This window comes from Nematostella vectensis, chromosome 6 (assembly GCF_932526225.1).
Source record: "Nematostella vectensis chromosome 6, jaNemVect1.1, whole genome shotgun sequence".
In the NCBI taxonomy this organism is placed as follows: Eukaryota; Metazoa; Cnidaria; class Anthozoa; order Actiniaria; family Edwardsiidae; genus Nematostella; species Nematostella vectensis.
This window is the reverse complement of record NC_064039.1, coordinates 14921192-14944797: the sequence shown is the minus strand read 5'-3', so window position 1 is coordinate 14944797 and position 23606 is coordinate 14921192. Positions and strand designations below refer to the sequence as shown.

Sequence of the window (23606 nt, the reverse complement as noted above, 5' to 3'; positions counted from 1 at the left end):
TATGAAATCATATTATAACCGTGGGAGGGCATATTAAACCACAGACCCATTGCATAGTGAGGGAGGAAGACTAAAAGTCCCCATGGCGATTGATTAGATTTTGATGGTAATGATCAGGCCCGTAGCCAGGATTTTGAGCGGGGTGGTTCGTTTTTTTCCATTTTAGCGGACCAAATTTCCGGTATATCCCTCTCCTCGCCTTATTACATTAGGCATGTTATTAATAGGGTACTATTTAACACATAACGATAATAAAGATAATTATTATGAAAAGATTATTATAGTCATTTTAAAGACATATTGATGTGCACGATATATCTCCAGCCAAACGTTATATATTTTTGTTTGCTCTGAGCGGGGGGTTCTTGAGGGGGGTTCGTCCGAACCCCCCCTTCCCCTGGCTACGGGCCTGATGATAGTGGTTTGTAGATTAGATGCTATTGTCTCCAAAAGATCCACAAGCTGGGGGTTAGGTTGAGAGAATGAATCAAAGTCCATGTCTCGTTGTCCGGAATGGAATAACGTGCGCATGTCCCCTAGTGCACCAGTCCACCCTATATACGATTCTGGCTCCTGACCAGAAATAGTAAAGTGTCCATTCTTGAGCTGTTGGCAGATCCATGTGTTAATAGTGATGTTAATGGCAATGCATTTTAATGAATAAAATCATGACCAACAATAATTCCATTAGCGTGATTAGCGTGATCAAACCTATTTCTCACTACGATCTAGGCACCGAATGTAAAGCCCGGTATGCTCTGTAACTCCGAAGAAGTGCTCCTCTCCCTCACACCTTAAGACTGATAGTCTTCCCCTCCTCCCTATTCCTACCCTCCACATGTCTCACCAGTGAGACTTCAATGTGGTTTCTCAATAGACAACAGGGGCGGATACAGGGGGGCGGGGGTGGATTGGGTGGATATCCACCCCCCACCCCCATGTTAGAGTGAAAAAAAAATTTGAATAAAAAATAAATGTCTGAGAGGGACGGGAAGTAAAAGAAATTGCCACACTTATATAAAAGGGTTACACGGTTGTGTCGTAAACGAGTAAACACAAAACTAAACATTCAAGCTACAGTATTTATGTCAAAACTTCCACCTTCCAAATGAGAGGAAATAGCCGCAGTTAGATGATAAGATAAACTAGCCAAAATATACAATTAAGTAACACAGGGTCGGGCTTCATCTTTACCTGTCAAGACTCGCTCTGTTGTGCCATGAGGAACTGTAATGGGACCCCACATGTCCCTAATTTATATTAATGACATGGGTGATGAGATCTCCTCAAAGCGGAGGTTATTCCCTGACGGTAGCCTTCTTTAATTGACGATCGGGTCTTCAGATAATGTCATCCAGCTGCGGAGCGGTCTTAGTTCTACGAGTGGTCGAACAAATGGCAGAATCCAAACATAGACAAATTACGTTCCTTCCTGTCACGAAGAAGAAAAATCCCGTCCCCCTATTAAATGGGTGGAAAACTAATCTGTTGTCAGTCACCCATATTTTGGTGTTGATGTGAGCAAACTGAAGCAAACACACCCAAAATATCACAGGAAAAGCTAATAGATAATTAAGTTTCATGAAATATATTCAGAAATATATGTCGAGATCAAGGGATACAAGATACTTGTCCGACCTCAACTTGAATACGCTTAGTACTGTCTGGTCACCTCACCAGGAATGTTTAGTTTTGTGTATACTCGTTTACGACACAACCGTGTTACTGCAAAGCTTGTCAAGCAGTATTTTCAATGATAGCAAACACAATAATAAAAAATAAGCTAAGAACATCCACTTTAATGTGAATTATGAATTAGAATGCTACCTTATAAACATAAAAAAATATTTCTCACCGAATACACTAACAAAACTGAGGGCAAGCAATCACGACATAGAAATAGAAAAAGTCAGGTACGAAAGACCCTATAAAAAAGTCGAACAAAGGCTATGTTGCCTGCCTACCAAATGAGGATATCGAAGATGAAGTGCATTTTATCCTTCGTTGCAAACAATACAATAAACTGCGCAACGATCTGTTTAACAATATTATACGTGTCTACCTTCTGGTCCGAGGACCGAAAAGCCAATATTATATTTTCACCGACAAATGACATAAATAATAATAGTTTATTTCAACTACCACTTTCGCAGGTAAACTGAATTACAGTGGTATGGTCATAACACATGACGAAGTTATTTGCCATAAATATCACTGGTAACGAACGGTTACAAACTCATTAAGCCTAGAGGTCCTTCCTTGAAGTGTATCAGTTCTCTGTGTACCCGATCTCAGAGAGTAGCCATGGCTTATTGTATCGCCTCTAGGAAAAACATGGCTCAGAGGAGTAGACGTTCTAGCTTTGGTCGCAAATGAGCGACATAGGCGATCCCGGCGCTCAGCAAGGGACCCGAGTCCAGAGCTGTGAAGGGCGGTGATATACTCGACCTGCGGAAAGATGATGCGCATCGCCCTTCTCTGAACTGTTTCAAGCATGTCTGAAAGATAGGCAAGAAGCCCAGCCCATACGGGCGCGGCATATTCAAGGACAGATCTAATTAGTGAACAGTATATGCGCACCAGATCATTGGGCTGGACACCAGCCTTCTTAAGTGATCGTAGCGCATAAAGGCGTTTGTTTGCCTTCTTAATGATAAAGTCGACATGCACATTCCATATGAGGTCGCTACTTAAATGAACCCCAAGAATCTTATAACTGTCCACTTTCTTTACAGGAGCTCCACAAATGTTCAATTGGACCGGGCTAGCTGGAATATACTGCAGGAAATTTATCTCTAGCTCCCTACATTTCTTAGGATTTAAACGCATACCACGACTTTCAGCAAAGGAACTAACATCATTTACGGCGTGTTGCAAATAGCTAGGACTGCAACGTGGTACTACTTCGAAGACGGTCTAGGTACTTCAGTCGCGTAGGCCAATTTGAAACTAGCCGATTAACTAAGATCACGAATAGCATGGGAGCTAGTTTGGTCCCCTGGGGGATTCCCCCACTAGTGCGCACGGGCGAAGACAATGAGCTGCCAATTCTAACATTTTGTGGCCTGTTACTAAGGAAGGAGCATAACCATCTAATTAAGACAGGGTGGACATTTAGAAAGCGCAGCTCATTCAGCAAGGAGTAGTGACCAACCAAATTAAACCCCTTGCTGAAATCAGCAAAGAAAATCCTAATGAAATTCCCACCCCTGTCAAGTGCAGCTAAGATAACATGTAGCATGTACACTAAGGCGTGCGTCGTACTTTTTCCACTAACTGAGAACTGCTCAAAGTCAAGTTTATCTAAGACATCAGTTCTAAGCAACTTCAGAGTAAACTCCTCATGGATCTTGGCTAATGGAGACGTCAGTGTTATTGGTCTGAGATCCTCTTTGACTTCTTTGGGGGGCGAGATCTTCGGCTCAGGAGTCACAATGGAGTGCTTGGGGCGCTCAAGGACTTTACCTTCGATCAGAGAGCTGTTATATAGGTCGGCGATGACAGGGGCCAACTCGAAGGCAAATTCCTTCCAGATACGGGACGGAATCAGGTCAGGGCCAGGAGATTTCTTTGCTTTGATTGAACGGAGGGCTGCAAAGGCTTGGTATTCAGTGACGAGGAATTCAGGCGGAACTGGGACTGAGGTCGCAAAGGCTTCTGGGACCAGGGGTGAAAAGTGAGAGGTCAAGCGACCCGAGTAGGGCGTTATGTGTACATGTTGCTTTGCCCTCCCTCAGAGCCTATGCATTGGAAGCCCTATGACTTAATAGTAATGTAATGAAAAGCATTCGTAGTCTTTGTTAAACCAAAACTGATGTAAACCATTTACAAAGTTCTAAAAAATAAAATATATATCTATCGACTATCAGTCTATAAATCTGACCACCCCCTAAAGAACAAAAAAGACTTGTTTTATGCCTCGGCAGTATCTCCACGGGACGTTTATTGTATGTCGGATTTGGCTACAAAAGAGTCTGACTTATGGATTGATGAAAGAGTGACCAAAGTGATCTAGCTTATGCTTAATAATTTTGTCTACAAAAATACAACGTCTATTGAGAACCGAAAGTGGACTCTCCGCCGTTGTGGGGGGCACCTGGGCCTGGGTGCTGTTGACCCAAACGATGAGAAAGTAAGCTTAGTTTTCAGCCTTCGACGGCAACAACAGAATGTTTGGTATGAAAACTTCACGGTTTTAAGGAATGAACCAGTTGTTGTGTTTTTGTTGTTGTTGGTTTTTCTTTTTTGTTGATTTAGTTTCTGCGCCAATAAGAAAAATAGTACGAAAGACGGCGATGTAACGAAATTTTTTTTTGAGTAGACGAAAACCAAAACAAGATGTAGAGATGAAAGAGAGCGCGTTCCCGCGATCACCTAGCGGCTATACTAATGAATGCGACACGTGACTCTTTGCGCATAACAATAGCAAAACCGTAGGCGAAGCCTGCTGGGGCAGTGAAATTTACAAACCATCGGATTTGTAAACAAAGACCGCGGCCGGAAAAGATCCGAAACTGCCCATGGGCAAGATGGTAGGATTCCAGCCCACTCAACAGCCAATCAGAGCGCGCGTACCATCGTAGCCATATAATAAATTAAGTTATATTATTAGTATTTTAATAATTTTTAATACTTTCACGTTCTGGCTGTTCAATATGTGTTAGTTTGTATAAAAGTGTTATATCCGTTTAGGCAGTGCCAAAATCTATGTATTATCATTAGTTTAATGCTTCTCTCAAGAATCTTCAAGCTTGGACGAGACAAGTTTCCGATAATCTAACATTTTAGATAATGTTGTTATACTCCTCATAGTCGCTTGAAAACCCCTAAAAACTTCCATATGCGTTATAATTCCAAACTTCGTAAATCATCCTTTATTAGTTATGTGGAACAATATGGCTGCCACTGAGTGACTTATATCCCGCCATGCTGATTGGTAGGTAAAGTAATAATGGATTATATAACGATTTTGGGTAATGTCCAATCTTAAGGTAATTCCCTTGAATTGCACTGCGCACCCCTTCTGCTCATAGTGGCGCGCGCTGTTTGTTCGAATTGTCCTGTATTTAGTGCGCGCGCGCGCCACAGTTGTACAAGAAAACACAGCAAAAGGCGCTCGTTTTTTACTTAAAACAGACAGAAAAATGAAGTCGGTTACCCCCATTTTTTATTTGCTCAAATAGTTAAATACAAACGTAAAAATGATATACTGAAAGAAGAAAAAAAGTTGGGTTGTAGAAGTTTTGTTATTTCTCTTAAAAGCCGTAAAAATGCCGTAAAAATGGGGGTAACCGACTTGGCGTAAAAATGAATATTGGCAAAAACAATGTCTTTTAGTGCGATCTCTTTAAATTTAATTTGTTTTGAACATTAGAAAATTATTGCTTAGGAGATCGGATTTTGGCAGCTCGACAAACAGAAGTTAATTTTCTAAAGACTATAGTCACTCTTTTTGAAAACTAAGAGTTCAGTAAAAACGCGGCAACTCTACGCCCCTCTGTTGTGAAAACGAGGTCGGTACCCCCATTTTTGTATTACATTTTTTTGAAAGCCCTTAACTTCAATATTGTTTATGCCAAGTTTAAAAAAATTCTGGGTTGTAGAAGTATTTCAAGGGAATTACCTTCATCATATAAATATACAAAATACTAATAGCAAAGCAAAAATGTCTTATAGCAAAAAAGATTCCCAAGACACCCTAGCCAAGTTCTGCGCACCTGATAGAAAATATAGAAAATATTCTACAATTCAAACTGCCCCTGCCATTTAATATTGCATGATATCATAATGATAGAAATGAATCGCATCCCTAATAATACATGAACTCTTTAAATATCTTAATTTTCCCTGAAATATTTGAAGCTATAGAAATGAAAATAAAATGAAATAATGTTCATGAAAATCAGCCTGTCGCGGGTGATTATTCAGGGTCTATTTTTCAAAATAAAAATAATATCTCATTAGCATATAAAAACATACAAAAACGTCACATCCTTTTCCAAGAAACAGCTTGATGCAAAGTGATAAGTACTTTAAAGATCTTTCCAAAATATGCCAATTACACGCCCTTTAATCCAACCTCTCTATCAGTATAGAGCAATTATACAAAATGCCCTTTTATGTATGGTACTACCATAAAGCACTACACCCGCGTATTCTTATACCTAGAATTCTCAAGAAGATTCTTATAAATCGAGGTATCTTTAATTCAGTTTTTGTTAATTGGTCTTTATATTTTCATATACAACATACTTTAACAGTCACTATTCTTGCTGACAATGCTGACAATTTCTTGCTGAATTTCTTGCTGACAATGCTGGACACAACATATAAGCCCATATTGTATTTAATTACGGTTTGTAACCGTAAATCATGTTCTAAATTGTCTTTACATATTTTTATAGGTTTTACCAAAATTTTGTTAACCACATTTGAGTTATTTTCTAAAAAAGGAGTTATTTTTCCTCACCAGGCTGATTAGGTTCTCAACAAATAGGTCCTTTTACTTCAGCCTGTAGATTCTTAATTTCTAGGTTCTTATAGGCGTTTGTTTACTGTATATTGTAATTTGTGCTACAATAACTTTTCAAAACAATAAAATAATAATTTTTTTTAAAGATTTTTTTAGATTCCCAATACTTGCTGAATATTATGATGGTATAAGTATGTTTGTATTTTTAGTAAGCATGTTTGTACTCTAAATAAGCATGTTTGTATGTTGTTTATTTTGTTGCGGCGTTCTCAAGGAATACAGTAGTACGTATAAGTGTTGCGTACTCCATAGGGTAGCTCTATTCACACGTCAGTCGAACCGTTGTCTATTCTGATATAAAGTCACTGACAGGTGATTTAAGACCTCAAGAGTTATTACCAATATCGCCCAACTAGGTCGTGCAAATAATCTAGTATCGGTGGCTTAATAGAAATATGCTTCCATTTCGTAGGAATTCTGGAAATTCTGGAACACGGAGAACTAAAGACATGCATTAAACAAAAGGTAATATAAGTTAAGTAGATAATCTTTTTATTTAATCGATGGTAAAGTTTATCAGTTTATTCTATATTTTATACAGAGAAATAAGCAAAATAATTTGGGTTTTTTTTCGTTCGCACTGAACATTTTTTAGATTTAACTTACTTAATTAGACTGTTTAAACAGTAAAACTAACGGCTAATAAAAGCCCTTGTTATTACTAGTTACTATCAGTGATCTAAGGCCCAAACGGCGTTATGTCATCTGTACCACAATTTACCCTTCCTTTATTATTATTTTTTTTTTTTATCGGAAATAGATATTTTTATTAAGTTCTTCCAACACTGCCGTCTAGCGTGAATTTGATCAGATTTTTATATCTTATTGCTCTTATTTCAAACTTCATTAAAAGTAGTAAAAAATAATGATAAAATGAATACTTTTAACTTTCAAAACGTCGTACCTGTTATGGGGCTAGTTGCGCTCACATATATTCAAGTAAAGTAGTTTAAAAACTACTTAACTTGAATGCTCACATATACTCAAGTAAACTAGTTTAAAAACTACTCAACTTGAATATATGTGAGCGCCACTAGCCAAAACAGGTACAGCATAGACTTTCATTCATTTTATCCCTTTCCTTGAGCATAATCAATAATTAAAAACCATTAAAAGATGTAAATTTAGTTCTTTAAAAACTTGAAGAAAACAAAGATATAATAATAAAAAAGAATACTTTTTTTACTGTTGTTTGGCAGTTCGCATGTACAGTTTGCTATAATTCTCTCTCTTATTACGCGTTTTATGTCTCGCAGATGGGCGTATTGTTAGGCATTCTTGAGGACCAGCCAATGGAGAAAAAGGTGCAAATCTTGCTGATTGTTTTGCTTGTTTTGGTGAGTATAATGGGTCGGGGTGGATGCATGTAGCAAGACAATATCTATATGTAATACTAAATTAACCTGTCAAGCAAAGGAATAGGGAAGAGGTTTTTCACTACCCACGTTGCTAAAATTCCCTTTAGGAATTTCAAACAAGTAAAGTGTAGGCCGTTGTAACACCAGACAGGGAAGAAAGATGTCTTTTGCTCTTCAAATAGATGACATATGTTTATGCAGCTCCTGCTAACCTGTGATATATTTTCACGTGAAACGCCCCCTTACCAAAAAACCTCCCACGAGTGTTTCTCCGGGATACAAATACAGCTTGCAGTGCTTTGCAAAATGTTTTTAATGCTCGCGGCCCTTGATGCGTTGATCGCTTGTAGTGCCCGAATGATTACCATCGGATAAAAGGATATTCTCGTTCTCTCGTTTCTTCCTTTTTCTTTTGCGTGGCTTCACTGCTAGTAATAACTATTGACGCAAAGAGATATTACAAAACAAGCAAATTCTGTTATTAATCTCTGCATCATGCTCCGGCAAAATAATTTATCAAAGAATATCTCGATGCTCGCTTATAAGCATAAAAAGAGCTCGATGCATGAACATTTTAATACAGCCATCTAGCACATCTATGTTTGGTAAACAAACTTTTTGTTCATAAAGCCGCAGCACAATGAAATATTTAAAATTAAAACAAAGTCCATAAAAGCTCCGCTAATATTTCAGCTTCAAAAATAATATGTTTAGTTATTAAAGCCAGTCCAAAATAATGTAGGAAACAAACTTATTGCGATTTTATTTTTATTTCTAGATAACAAGTGCGCCGGCTGCAAATCGTAAGTAAAAATCAACTAACAAAAAACTTTATAGAAAAAACTATGTATTCTACGTACAACAACAATACTTCTAAATCCTTCTTACAAAGGAGACCGCTTTGAGCTACTATTGCTTTAATTAGATATCTTTTGAAGACCAGACATTAAAGGATTTTGCCGTGCCATGGCCGAAGACTATCGGAGGACGATATGAGTACCACATTGGTCTAATGCAACCTACAAAACGGCTACCAAGGACAGAAACCACGGAACACAGAAACTTGTTGCACCATATAAATCTGCTCACCAAAAACCAACGCCTTCCTACAATTTCTTTATGTGCTTTTGTAATGATACCCTTCCTCCAGAATTATGTTGTTATTTTGTAAACATCTCCTTGTAGTTAATCATTTTATTATCTTTTTTTATGTAAATTTTTTGTTGCTTTCTTTCCCCTGTTAAAAAAAGGATAAACATCCGGATGCCTGTCTTACTCAGTAACGTGTCAAGTAACGATTTCTAGATTCCAGTCCAGACATTATTTCTATGCTTTTTCAGCTTGTGACGAGCCTCTAGGAGTGTCGAGAGGTGATGCTGTTCTAAAATCAAATTCCGCAGAGTATGGGGGCTCGCCTGATAAGGGCGCCCTGGACAAAGCTTCGTCTAGTCCAGGTGCATGGTGCACACATATAGGCAGCCTCGAGGGCTACTTGCAGGTGCTACGAATTAATGGTTTACTATTCTTTACACAACTTAACAACCGATAATGGCAGCTCCATAAAAATTAAAAAGTATATCGATGTTGTCTTTATTACCTTTTGTTGTCGCCGCGTGTGACGCTCCCTGCTTTGGCTGTTGTGAATGTTGAGTTTGTGTTGTTACTATTTAATAATTATGATTACGACGACAGGTGGTGGTGATTATGATGATGGTGTTTATGATGATGGTGATTATGATGTCGATGAAGATGATAACGACTACACTGGCTATGATGATGATGTGCTGCTGTTGCTGCTGCCTCTGATAATGATGATGATGATAATAATAATTATGATGATGATGATGGTGGTGGTGACGGTGAAGTCGTTGTTGTTGGTGGTGGTGCTCGTGATGGTGATGATGATGATGACGATGATGATGATGATGGTGGTGGTGGTAGTGGCGAAGATACAGAATTACAAACATCAGTAAATACTATTGGTATCCGTTTTAGGTTGACCTTCCTGCCATCAACCTTGTCACAGGTGTAGCAACTCAAGGTGCACCCAACGGTTGGAAAGTGCTCGAATATGTTCTTACGTTTAGTTTAGACGAAACCGAATGGTGGCAATATATGGAAGACAGCAAAATAAAAGTAGGTTCACTTTTTATCACGAATAACCTTAAAATACAATGTTTTTCAGCTAGGTGTATGAAGAAGCACAAAGGGGAACATTGAGGGCGTTCATGAGCAAATTTCATTTTCATAATCTCTTGATTTGCTCATTTTGCAATTATAATTTCGCACTCAGTGAAGCCCGTAAAATATTTCATCCCCCTCGAATTGACCTCTGTGTGCAAACTCCAATAAGCAACATCATTCACTGCTTTCCAATGCCCTACGGTACTTCGTGTCGGCTGTATTTTTAGCAAATTTGCTAATTAGCTAAAAATTAGCAAACTTTTGGCAAGCAAGCGCTGAGCTTTATGGAAAACCGTAGAACACATTTTTTGTATCAATGCGTGGAGACACGTTCATTCTTATCTTAAATTTTGCCATAATTTGATTGAGATACGTTTCTGCGCCATTTCCGCTTGTCTAAAGAATCTACTATCTTGTGTTTTTTGCAGCATTTTTCAGGAAACAACGGGTCCTCCCTTCACGCGGTGCGCACTAATCTGACAGCCCCAGTACGTGCACGACTCGTCCGATTCTGGCCCTGGAGGTCAGAAGGGAATCCTTGCATGAGGGTGGAAGTGTATGGATGTTCTGGTAAGAGTCTCTCATGGTGGCTATATGCCCGACAGTCGGGAAAGGTCCTCAATTGACTAATGCCCGACAGTTTTTAATTTATTTGAATAGCACTTAACTGACCACTTCTCTATTTGTCCTTGCAGTGGTAACACAATTTTTTTATTGTGTGGTTCAGTGAGAGGACGGTCTTTTACTTTTAAGTAAAACTTAAATGCAGAAATAATAGATTTGGGAGAAAATATAAATTCCTTTTGAAGGCCTCAGGAAAATGCAGGAATAGGAGTTTTCGCCATTCTCGGAAACCCAGTGGTATTTTCCTCTAACGTATAATTAGCAAGAAAAATAGCCTCTAGTGGATAGTAAGTAACGAACCTTGTGAAAAAGCCGCCACCAAAAGATCTTATCCTTTCTCACAACGATTGAACACTCAATGAGAAATTAAAAGGTTTTTGATGTTGTAGTTGGACATTGAAAAGCAAGCTTTTCCCCCTCCTTGGCCGCCATTTTGGATCCCTATTTTCCGCTCTGCCATCTGATTAGCTAATTCGTGCGTCAAAAATAGCCTGATCCTGGAAAAGGCCGTTGTTTGTGTGTTATTTTATTATCATAAGAATATTTTTACTTTAAAAATGAAACGATTAGCTTGCAGTGACAAATTCGGTGTGGAAGATGGCAGGATTCCAGACCTCAATATGTCAAGCTCTTCCGCAAGAGGGCCTGGCTTTGAGGCGTATCGCGGGCGACTCAATAATCTCAATGGAAACGGCTCATGGTGCGCCAATATGTCGCTTCCAAACAACCAGCAATATCTGCGAATCGACCTCGGCGAAGTGCGGGAAGTGTCGGCAGTTGAGACCCAGGGGAATCCATTCCCGGATGTTTACCATTTGGATACTATCAGGGAGGTTAACTGCAGGTATAATGTTGTCGATAAGGAGACGAGAATTAAAGTTACTGGACTCGTATCACAATTTGGTCATAGCATAAGTGTTTAAAAAGTTATATAGGCTTTATTTTTTTTATATGATATGTGCACGGCTTATTCGGCTCTCTCTCGCTCTAAATTTTCAAAGAGCGGGAAAAGAAAAACGAAGAAAAAAACTTGCCATAACAGCGTTCTCATTATTTTCTTATACAACCGCAAAATTAATTATCACTAACTATGAAACAAACATAATCTAGATAAGATGGTAAGATTACAAGCCAAATTTTCGACAAAACTTAATAAATGAAGGAATGAAGAATTTAGCATGCCATCTTACTGATGATAAAACCCACTAAAAATTAATCGATGGCCCCGCTGCACTAGGCTCACCATAAAAGAAAAGAAAAACGGCAAAGAACTGTACAGGACCCGAAATAATCCCAGGACCCGAAACGATACCGTGACCCGAAACGATCCCCAGGAGTCCCCGAAATGAACCCCAAATGTTCCCCAACTGATCCCGGGAGCCGAAACGATCCCCAGGAGTCCTGAAATAAACCCCAAGGAATTGCAGTAATGGACAAACAAAAGAAAAGTGGATGATTTAGCTTTCAGCTTTAAGGACATGTGAAACATTTTAGCGTTGTTTGTGTTACTATCAGGAAATTAATGCGACTGCGCGGGAATTCCCGTGATAGTAATTTGAACCAGGCATCGATATTATTTTACATAATAAGCAATAAACGAAAGCCTCAAGATAACGCGTGCTTCTTTTGTTGTAAGCGAAATGTTTTAATGTAATTTGTTTGCATGTTTGTTTGTATTCGGTGAATAAGACCCATCATGAGATCGCGCAGGTTGTACGCACGACTACAATAGATTCGAGAAAACATAAGGAAATTAAAAACTCACATAATATTGATTTCAACAAAAGCTACAACGGTAATAAAAGGGTTTTTCGAGTGCAGTACTCAGTTTGACCTTTTCTCGGAATTCGGAAAATCGGCCAAACCTGCTGCATAAAATGTGTCGGTAAATATTCGCTCAAGTGAACATGGATTTCGTGGTGAAATACACGTTTGGTTGTCAAATGAATATAGATTTAAAGGCTATATGTTTATGCTTTCAGTAGAAATCAAAAGTTGTGTATTTGTTTGACTCTGTTTTAAGTTTTTTAGAAATAGAGTGACTGGAAACCCTTAATGATGCTTTAAGAATTGCAAATGATTTCTTCTACTTTCCTTTAGAGTCCATTAACGCAATTCCTTGGGGTTGATTTCGGGGACTTCTCGGTATCGTTTCGGGAACCGGAATCAGTTGGGGTACTTTTGGGGATCATTTCGGGTCCTGGGATCGTTTCGAATCCCGGGATCATTTCGGGCCCTGTACAGAACCTCTATAAGTGCCTCCAAACACGGTGCAGGGGTAGCCGACTGGGAGGGGCAGGGAGCGCAACATTTTCACAACATCTGCCAGCACTCTCCCAAATACTATTTTTATTAAGACAATTTTTGCAAATACGGGCTGCTCCCATGGTACTTTTTTTATCGCATGTAGCAAATAAGATTACATGAATTTATTTGTATTTCAGCAGTGAAAACGTGACCGGTAGTTTGCCAAGTGCAGACAATTCAAGGTATTAATATTATTCTTATGATAAAAATGTTTTTCTTATATCATAAAGAACGAGGCCATTCTGTTCTCTAATAACGATACTTCATTCCCGATTTGTTTCTTGAAGCTTGTGTAATGTTACCGAACGCCACTATCGGGGAGCTTGGGTAAAACGATATTACTTGGACTACAGTCTAGACGGTATAGAATGGAAACATTACCGCGAGTCAAGAGCACAAACGGTTCGTACATCTGTTACTTTGTTCTTCGGTCCATTTCCCATACCAAACTTTCCTCACATTATCTAAGCGTTACTTTTAGTTTAATTTACCCAACCTACCTACCTCATTCTCAACTCCAGAATTTTGTGAAGCAGTGTTTTTATTACCGTAACACTATTCACTTTACATCACCTCACCCCAACTCACCTCACTTTACATATACATCTCCTCATCTCTCACATATTACATACCTCGCCATACCGCCACTTACCTCACACATACATCCCCTCATCTCTAACATATTACATTACCTCAACCTACTCCACCTCAACTCACCTATTACATTTCCTCAACCTACTTCACCTCAACTCACCTAATACATTACCTTAACCTACTTCACCTCAACTCCCCTTTTACATTACCTTAACCTACTTCACCTCAACTCACAAATTACATTACCTTAACCTACTTCACCTCACCTCACATATTGCATTACCTCAACCTACTTCACCTCAACTCACCTATTACATTACCTTAACCTACTTCACCTCACCTCACATATTGCATTACCTCAACCTACTTCACCTCAACTCACCTATTACATTACCTTAACTAATTTACCTCAACATACCTGAATCTACTTCACCTCAACTCACCTATTGCATTACCTTAACCTACTTCACCTCAACTCACCTATTGCATTACCTTAACCTACTTCACCTCAACTCACCTATTACATTACCTTAACCTACTTCACCTCAACATACCCATTACATTACCTTAACCCACTTCATTTTAACTCACCTATTACATTACCTTAACCTACTTCACCTCAACTCACCTATTGCATTACCTTAACCTACTTCACCTCAACTCACCTATTACATTACCTTAACCTACTTCACCTCAACTCACCTATTACATTACCTTAACCTACTTCACCTCAACTCACCTATTACATTACCTTAACCTACTTCACCTCAACTCACCTATTGCATTACCTTAACCTACTTCACCTCAACTCACCTATTGCATTACCTTAACCTACTTCACCTCAACTCACCTATTGCATTACCTTAACCTACTTCACCTCAACTCCCCTTTTACATTACCTTAACCTACTTCACCTCAACTCACAAATTACATTACCTTAACCTACTTCACCTCACCTCACATATTGCATTACCTCAACCTACTTCACCTCAACTCACCTATTACATTACCTTAACCTACTTCACCTCACCTCACATATTGCATTACCTCAACCTACTTCACCTCAACTCACCTATTACATTACCTTAACTAATTTACCTCAACATACCTGAATCTACTTCACCTCAACTCACCTATTGCATTACCTTAACCTACTTCACCTCAGCTCACCTATTGCATTACCTTAACCTACTTCACCTCAACTCACCTATTACATTACCTTAACCTACTTCACCTCAACATACCCATTACATTACCTTAACCCACTTCATTTTAACTCACCTATTACATTACCTTAACCTACTTCACCTCAACTCACCTATTGCATTACCTTAACCTACTTCACCTCAACTCACCTATTACATTACCTTAACCTACTTCACCTCAACTCACCTATTGCATAACCTTAACCTACTTCACCTTAACTCACCTATTACATTACCTTAACCTACTTCACCTCAACTCACCTATTGCATTACCTTAACCTACTTCACCTCAACTCACCTATTGCATTACCTTAACCTACTTCACCTCAACTCACCTATTGCATTACCTTAACCTACTTCACCTCAACTCACCTATTACATTACCTTAACCTGCTTCACCTCAACTCACCTATTACATTACCTTAACCTACTTCACCTCAACTCACATATTACATTACCTTAACCTACTTCACCTCAACTCACCTATTGCATTACCTCAACCTACTTCACCTCAACATGCCCATTCCATTACCTTAACTACTTCACTTCAACTCACGCATTACATTACCTTAACTAATTTATCTCTACATACCTGAATCTACTTCACCTCACCTCACCTATTGCATTACCTTAACCTACTTCATTTGAACTCACCTATTACATTAGCTTAACCTACTTCACCTCAACTCACCTATTACATTACCGTAACCTACTTCACCTCACCTCACATATTGCATTACCTTAACCTACTTCACCTCAACATGCCCATTACATTACCTTAACCCACTTCATTTGAACTCACCTATTACATTAGCTTAACCTACTTCACCTCAACTCACCTATTACATTACCTTAACCTACTTCACCTCACCTCACATATTGCATTACCTTAACCTACTTCACCTCAACATGCCCATTACATTACCTTAACCCACTTCATTTGAACTCACCTATTACATTAGCTTAACCTACTTCACCTCAACTCACCTATTACATTACCTTAACCTACTTCACCTCACCTCACATATTGCATTACCTTAACCTACTTCACCTCAACATGCCCATTACATTACCTTAACCCACTTCATTTTAACTCACCTATTACATTAGCTTAACCTACTTCACCTCAACTCACCTATTACATTACCTTAACCTACTTCACCTCACCTCACATGTTGCATTACCTCAACCTACTTCACCTCAACATGCCCATTACATTACCTTAACCTACTTCATTTTAACTCACCTATTACATTAGCTTAACCTACTTCACTTTAACTCACCAATTACATTACCTTAACTAATTTATCTCAACATACCTGAATCTACTTCACCTCAACTTACCTATTCCATTACCTTAACCTACTTCACCTCAACTCACCTATTGCATTACCTTAACCTACTTCACCTCAACTCACCTATTACATTACCTCAACCTACTTCACCTCAACATACCCATTACATTACCTTAACCTACTTCATTTCAACTCACCTATTACATTAGCTTAACCTACTTCACCTCAACTCACCTATTGCATTACCTTAACCTACTTCAACTCAACTCACCTATTACATTACCTTAATCACTTCACTTCAACTCACCTAAACTCGAGTCACCAGATCACACCAAACCTTTTCTTATATGATCTCAAATTCGAATCACCTGACCTTGCATCTTCTTATTCGCCTAAAAAACTATTTTCATCCACACAGCGATTTTTGGGAAACACTGACTCAAACGGCACTGTGCTAAATCACCTGAAGGAATTAAAGGCGCGGTTCATTTCCATAAGACCTGAACAATACTCGAACTTGATCTGCCTGCGAGTGGAAATACGAGGATGCGAACGTAAGAAAATGTCGCCTTATTATCTTAAGTCAATAGTAATATATATATATATATATATAGATATCTACATATATAAAACGATAAATATGTAAAACGATATTACTTGGACTACAGTCTAGTATGTATGTATATATATATATATAATATATATTGACAAAAATAATGGATGCCAAATGTCTACGTATAAAATGTTATCTGTATTCTAGGTTGTAATTAGTCAATCTTAAATTATTCAAATTCGAATCACCTGACCTTGCATCTTCTTATTCGCCTAAAAAACTATTTTCATCCACACAGCGATTTTTGGGAAACACTGACTCAAACGGCACTGTGCTAAATCACCTGAAGGAATTAAAGGCGCGGTTCATTTCCATAAGACCTGAACAATACTCGAACTTGATCTGCCTGCGAGTGGAAATACGAGGATGCGAACGTAAGAAAATGTCGCCTTATTATCTTAAGTCAATAGTAATATATATATATATATATATAGATATCTACATATATAAAACGATAAATATGTAAAACGATATTACTTGGACTACAGTCTAGTATGTATGTATATATATATATATAATATATATTGACAAAAATAATGGATGCCAAATGTCTACGTATAAAATGTTATCTGTATTCTAGGTTGTAATTAGTCAATCTTAAATTATTCTAAAATCTATATGAAAACGTAAAATGGAATCTTCGTAATGTACAAAGGGTAATTTGTGCTATGGTTCGTGACTAACTCTAAAAAGCATCCTAACCATAAAAAAGCCTAAACAATCGGGATTGAGGTCTTCCAACAGGCAATTTGAAAAGAGAAGAAGGGGCTGAGGAATTATAGGACTGTCGGGACTATATTGCGAAAAGTTGTTTTTTTAAGAAATGTCTTTGAACATTTTGAAGTGCGTAAATACCTAAGTTTTAAACAATCAATTGGATGCACATACACATTTCAATATAGGTTGCCATCGCCAACGACGAAAGGCCATTTCCAAATGGCCCAAGCGACGGAAAGGTGCTTATGGGTATTATATATTTTCTGAAAATAAAGGTGGTAAAAAAACTAAAGCGATATCAGAACCATATATTAATTACATTTATTGCATAGTTGCGTGTTTTATTTTAATTTTTCTGAATTTTCTGAAATATTATTCGAACAATGGGTCCTTTCGGGCGAACTGCTATTTGCCAATCTCCATTTGAACGTCGAAGGTGTATATACCATACCGGGTCCATGCGGGCAATGAATTTTATTTATGAAGTATCTGTAGCACAGCTCCCCCATCTCTTTTTTTAGGGTCCTGCACGACCCCTTATAATTGCGCTTTAATTTTGACCACAGCCTGTACTGGCGATATTGGGATAAGTCACGGTCGCATTCCTGACGGCCAGCTCTCCTCCTCTTCGGCCGCGGGACTATGCCACGCTGCCAAGTATGCTCGCCTGATGAACCCAACTCGCGCGTGGTGCGCCTCCCCAGACGACCCCGCGCCGTACCTACAGATCGACCTCTACTCTACGCACCGTGTCCGTTATATCGAGACCCAGGGCCAGATAATAAACGGCTCGGGCCTTTGGGTGGCGTCATACTATTTACAGTTTACCGTGGACGGCGAGAGGTGGTACAACTACACGAGAAACGGGACGTTACAGGTAAGTAGCCAAATAGTGGGATATATCAGCACACAATGCAGTGCCTTAAAATGGTATATTTAGACCGAATAATAAATGTGGACGCAACTGCAATAAAACAAAACCCCGGTGTCTTTTTATTTCTCTTTTCCACACACATTTTTGTGTAAGTAAAGATCTAGCATTAGATGCACTCATAAAAGAATGTTGTTCAGTGGCTGAGTTCCCAGTTAACGATATTTTTTTCTTTTACGCAAATGTTCAAACTCTTTAATATCAAGATTCCAATAATGAGTAAAACTGAATTATAGTAAAATTAGTCGTTTCACGACCTCGCACTATTCTCAGACGATAAATGGATTTGAACTCTCAGCAGTCGTGCAACAACGAATTCGGATATGAAGGGATTATAGGATGCTTTTACGGACCTTCTGTGTCACGTCAGTCTTCTGGTTATTATGGTCATTCAGCGTATGTTGAATATAGATGTGTTGAAAGCTTAGAAAAATTAAGGCAATGTCAATTAACTGTAGCAAGCATCCTTAAATAGGACATTGTAACAATAACATATTGCTTGATGTATACATGTAGATGGAATAATTCGATCCCTTTTTATTCTCAGATTTTTACTGGTAACTCGGACGGGAAAGGGAGAGTAAGAAGTACACTGCTCGTACCAATAGTCGCGGTATATATCCGCGTGCGTCCAATCACATGGCAAGGACAAACGGCCTGCATGAGATTCGAGTTAATTGGGTGCAAAGGTAAATGCCGCATGTATTTTTTTGGGGGCAGAAATTATTGCTTGTATGGCTATTTTGGGTATTAACGATTGTGAGAGTGCTGAAAAAGAGTCTGTCTCCAGTATTGTATTCTCATCTGTATTATATTAAGTCTAAATTTTTGCTATTGCCCTCATTTCTTTGCATGTAACTTGAAATCCAGAGCTCATGACTCACATAGGATTAATTTTCAATTAACTAGCCTACTCACAGGCGCTTACCCGGTGTCTTACATTAGGTATTTCGCTATACCCCCTTCGTCACTTTTTTATTTATTTATTCAATTTCCACTAGTTATACTGGAGCTAGGCTCCAAATCAGGTTCCCCCTTGAGTGTTTTGTTACTAAGAATTGTAAGGACCGTCACTGGGGTTCTTTTACGTCCCTTCGGTTCAGGTTAATGTAGTGCAGCTTGAGAGACGGGACCTCCGGCTTAGTGTCCTTATCCAAGAAAACAGGAAACACGGGAGAATAACTTCAACTCACTTATGACTAAAAATCGAATCAAGGCAGGAACCCGGAAAAAAATCCCCAGTTTGAGCCAGGATTCAAACCTGGGACGACCTGAGCGGTGAGAGGCCGAAGCGCTAACACACTAGGCCACCCGTGCTTCCGTTTGTCACTCGTGCCAAACCAGCGCGGTCAATAACAAGATTGCAGCCAAGACTCGGCGCATATCGGAACAAACTAACGTAAATCACCTGGTAAATACCTGCGAGCAGGCTAACAAGTTACCCATTAACCAATCAACTGTCCTTTTCCGGTCTCGAGAATTACCCATAGAGACCAGGCATCAAGCCAATTTTCAAGCAATGTGGTTTAAACAACTGCACAGCCGCCATATGATAAAGGGTGGTGGGATAGTTAAAGACTAATACTTTTTCTTAGCTATTGCAGCGTACCCTGACTTTTGAGGCCATTTCCTTGCTCTTTGTAGCGTCTGAAGCAAGCTTTGCATCCGCACGCATCTTTTGATTATCCTGGTCAATAAGTAACCAGAAAGGCCACAGGGCGATTCCATTGAACTTCTGAAATTTCCTTAGGAACGGTCAGTGTTGATTCGTTTGGCTATATCAGAAGTAGTCAGTTTTTTCAAAATATTGATGCAACGTTTGCTTATAGTAAACCTTACATTGTCTGTGTAATCTTCCATTTTGATATTCTAGCATGCATTCCTTGTAAGATTCTAGAACCTAACCAGCTCAATCATGCGTCATTTGGATACGAACAACATATTCTACATCCTGCAGTAATGAAATTAGAACACTTCGATCATGAGTCGTTTGTGGACTAGACGCATGAGGGTAACGACGTTTTGGTGATGGATGGCAAAGCTAGGCAAATCGCCCTTGTTTCAAAGTAAAATGCACTATGACGTTTGTGGTAAAGACATTCAGTGGATTTAGTCCTTCCTATCTACAAGGTATAGCCAACCAGTGGATTAAGTCCTTTCTATCTACAAGGTATAGCCAACCAGTAGATTAAGTCCTTCCTATCTGCAAGGTAAAACCAACCATTGAATTATGTCCTTCCTATTTGCAAGGTTAAGCCAAACAGTAGATTAAGTCCTTCCTATCTGCAAGGTAAAACCAACCATTGAATTAAGTCCTTCCTATCTGCAAGGTAAAACCAACCATTGAATTAAGTCCTTCCTATTTGCAAGGTAAAGCCAACCAGTGAATTAAGTCCTTCCTATTTGCAAGGTAAAACCAACCATTGAATTAAGTCCTTCCTATTTGCAAGGTAAAACCAACCAGTGAATTAAGTCCTTCCTATCTGCAAGGCAAAACCAACCATTGAATTAAGTCCTTCCTATTTGCAAGGTAAAGCCAACCATTGAATTAAGTCCTTCCTATTTGCAAGGTAAAGCCAACCATTGAATTAAGTCCTTCCTATTTGCAAGGTAAAACCAACCAGTGAATTAAGTCCTTCCTATCTGCAAGGCAAAACCAACCATTGAATTAAGTCCTTCCTATTTGCAAGGTAAAGCCAACCATTGAATTAAGTCCTTCCTATCTGCAAGGTAAAACTAACCAGTGAATTAAGTCCTTCCTATTTGCAAGGTAAAACCAACCAGTGAATTAAGTCCTTCCTATCTTCAAGGTAAAACCAACCATTGAATTAAGTCCTTCCTATCTGCAAGGTAAAACCAACCATTGAATTAAGTCCTTCCTATTTGCAAGGTGAAGCCAACCAGTGAATTAAGTCCTTCCTATCTCCAAGTCAGCAGATTGTGGTGCCCAACTGGGAAACATCATAAGATGTAGACGTCCTTCCTGGGTTTCCCCAAGGCTCCGTGTTGGGGCCATGTCTCTTTCTCTATTATATTAAGGATCTCCCAGACAATCTGGCCTCTGTGAGATCCGTACAAAACAATACGATCGTATGATTTACCACCAATTCTACCGAGGAAGCCCAAAATATTGCAACAGGACCTAGACACAAACTAGCCTTGTAAACAAGGAATCGTAAGGGTAGGACGAAAGTAAAAAATCCAAGTTTTCACGGTACTCGCAATATACCTACGAGTGACTATCACACCTGACTTGAAGTAGAACACAGATAATCAGTAGCATGTGCAACAAACTTAACAACACACTCGGTTTTATTCGGCTAAACCCGAGAATAGGCTCCCCCTGTGGATGTAGGCTTACTTTGCTCCAGTGCGTCAATCGCTTGAGTATGCGTGTATTGTATGTGTGACCCATTTACAAAGACAAACATAAGCAGAATAGAGAAGGTACAACGTCGCACATCGAGATTCGTGCTTCATGGCAAAATTCACTATGGCCTTGTTGCCACTGATGGCCTTTCAACAGTCCTTTCGATGGATAGAGTTTAAGAACATATGAATAACCTAATCTATACAAAGTGCTTCCCTCACGAACGAACTACCATGTGGAACTATTCTTTGCTCGGACCATCAGAGATTGGAACTGTCTTCCAGAGGCCACTGCAAGGAAAGCCATTTTTTACGCTTTTAAACGAAGCAAGTGAACTATTATTTCATTTATTTATGTACCTTTTACTTATTATGTTATTTTTTTACTTTGTTGACGTTGTTCCCATAAGTATTCCCGCGTAGAAGGAGATGGGAAAAATTTGGAAGATAAAGAAAACAAAGGTAGATAAAGGTTTTACTGTCTAGAGATCCTTATTCGCCATGGCTCAATAAGCCAGTATCTCAAAAGCCATGGTAAGCTGCATTGCCGAAGAAAGCATAACCATAAACACAATACATCTATTCACTAAAATATTCTAGCTCAATGTATATTTATTACTCCCAACCTGTTTTCTAATTATCAGAATGCTCTGAGCCGCTAGGGATGGAAAGTGGTGAGATAGCAGACAGCGAAATAATAGCAAGCTCATGGAATACTGGTCAAAATTATTTGAGTGTGCGCCCAGGGCCGACAAACACTGCATGGATCCCTAGTATGTATGGGCGTCGACGTATGTACCTAAGAGTGGACCTCGGGCCAGGCTTAGCCATTATCAACGGGATTGCCACACAGGGTTACGCAACTTATAGGGCAGTGACTTACGCTTTGTCGTATAGTTTGGACAAAGTGCATTGGAGGGATCACACTGAATATGGACTTAAAAGGGTATGTTTTAGAGTTTACTTACCCAGAAGCTGGGTACTGGTTATTGCTGAAGTAAGCTTTTAAAGTGAGTGTTAAGTTTTGTTGATATTAATGTCGTGTTGGATAACCTTCAGCACACCACATTGTAGGTTGGGGAGAAGACACTCATTTATACATCCATCCTTGGTTGGAATTGATTTATAAACTCTAACTTAATCACTATAAATTTTTCCTAGTAACAATCCTGGTAAGTGTCATTTTCGAGTGTCGCTTCTTACATATTGTTGTTCCTCCCTGACTAGATATTCCAAGGCAATACTGAGCAATACAGCACAGTGCGTCATAATTTTCGTATGAACGTCACTACGCGTTACGTTGAGCTAACAGTGATGACCTGCTATTTCTACTTTCCTGGCATCAGAATGGAGTTGTACGGTTGCAGAGGTATGCTAGGGCCTATTTAACTTATTCCTGCAATGATCACAATTGAAAATGTTAGATGAAAATTATCATCAAACTTGGCTCTTGGTCGTTATTTTAAGAATGCTAGAAGGGATGAGAACCATAGCGCAATGGTAACTTTAGCGGGAACCAATGGATGTTGGGCTATTTAAAAGTAAAGACTGTCGTCTGATGGCAATATTTGGGGAGGTAGAAAATCCTATGAAAGTCCTCTGAAAAAAATTCCCAATTTGTTTAATTTTAAAAAAGTATAATACTTTTTGAAAATGCGGACTGGGTAAACGATTTAGACATGTTTGCAGTTTGTGAAAGAGCACTTGGCATGGCAAGCAAATCGATTCCAGACTCTTCTATCACGGCATCCTCCTCCGCCTCTGGTTACAACGCTGCCGAGGGTCGTCTGTACGGACAGTCCGCCTGGTGCTCAGGATCGAACGTGATTGCCAAGGAGTACCTAATGGTAATCACACATTGCTGTTTCTATGTAATT

At 39.0% G+C, this 23606-nt stretch overlaps 2 protein-coding genes and 1 long non-coding RNA gene across 3 annotated transcripts in view; all 3 read left to right on the top strand.

Annotated features, from left to right (window-relative positions):
* The first annotated feature begins 6799 nt into the window (after positions 1 to 6799).
* On the top strand, positions 6800 to 8713 carry LOC116616249. Its single transcript, XR_007312023.1, has 3 exons — positions 6800 to 6997; positions 7789 to 7869; positions 8669 to 8713. It is a non-coding gene; the product is annotated as an uncharacterized LOC116616249 (long non-coding RNA).
* Positions 8714 to 9153: 440 nt separating this feature from the next.
* LOC125567936 (neuropilin-2-like) lies at positions 9154 to 13909 on the top strand. The gene is made up of 7 exons (XM_048728986.1): positions 9154 to 9181; positions 9231 to 9388; positions 9886 to 10026; positions 10503 to 10644; positions 11269 to 11542; positions 13143 to 13187; positions 13293 to 13909. The coding sequence occupies exons 1-7, from the start codon at positions 9154 to 9156 to the stop codon at positions 13471 to 13473; spliced, it is 969 nt and encodes a 322-aa protein (XP_048584943.1). The 3' UTR covers positions 13474 to 13909.
* A 2752-nt stretch (positions 13910 to 16661) lies between these two features.
* Positions 16662 to 23606, top strand: part of LOC5515162 — a 48296-nt gene continuing 41351 nt past the window's right edge. Inside the window, exons 1-7 of the mRNA XM_048728985.1 lie at positions 16662 to 16688; positions 16951 to 17086; positions 17996 to 18306; positions 18908 to 19049; positions 22374 to 22675; positions 22957 to 23098; positions 23419 to 23576. Of these exons, the coding sequence (XP_048584942.1) occupies positions 16662 to 16688; positions 16951 to 17086; positions 17996 to 18306; positions 18908 to 19049; positions 22374 to 22675; positions 22957 to 23098; positions 23419 to 23576 (1218 nt within the window). The remainder of the gene's footprint in view (positions 16689 to 16950; positions 17087 to 17995; positions 18307 to 18907; positions 19050 to 22373; positions 22676 to 22956; positions 23099 to 23418; positions 23577 to 23606) is intronic.

What these genes read in the sequence shown, in the direction of transcription:
- LOC125567936 (XM_048728986.1), top strand. Translation starts at nt 9,154, where the DNA reads ATGCCTGTCTTACTCAGTAACGTGTCAA. An exon ending in CTTACTCAGTAACGTGTCAA is followed by an intron (nt 9,182 to 9,230) that starts GTAACGATTTCT and finishes ATGCTTTTTCAG; the next exon opens with CTTGTGACGAGCCTCTAGGA. An exon ending in TGGAAGACAGCAAAATAAAA is followed by an intron (nt 10,027 to 10,502) that starts GTAGGTTCACTT and finishes TGTTTTTTGCAG; the next exon opens with CATTTTTCAGGAAACAACGG.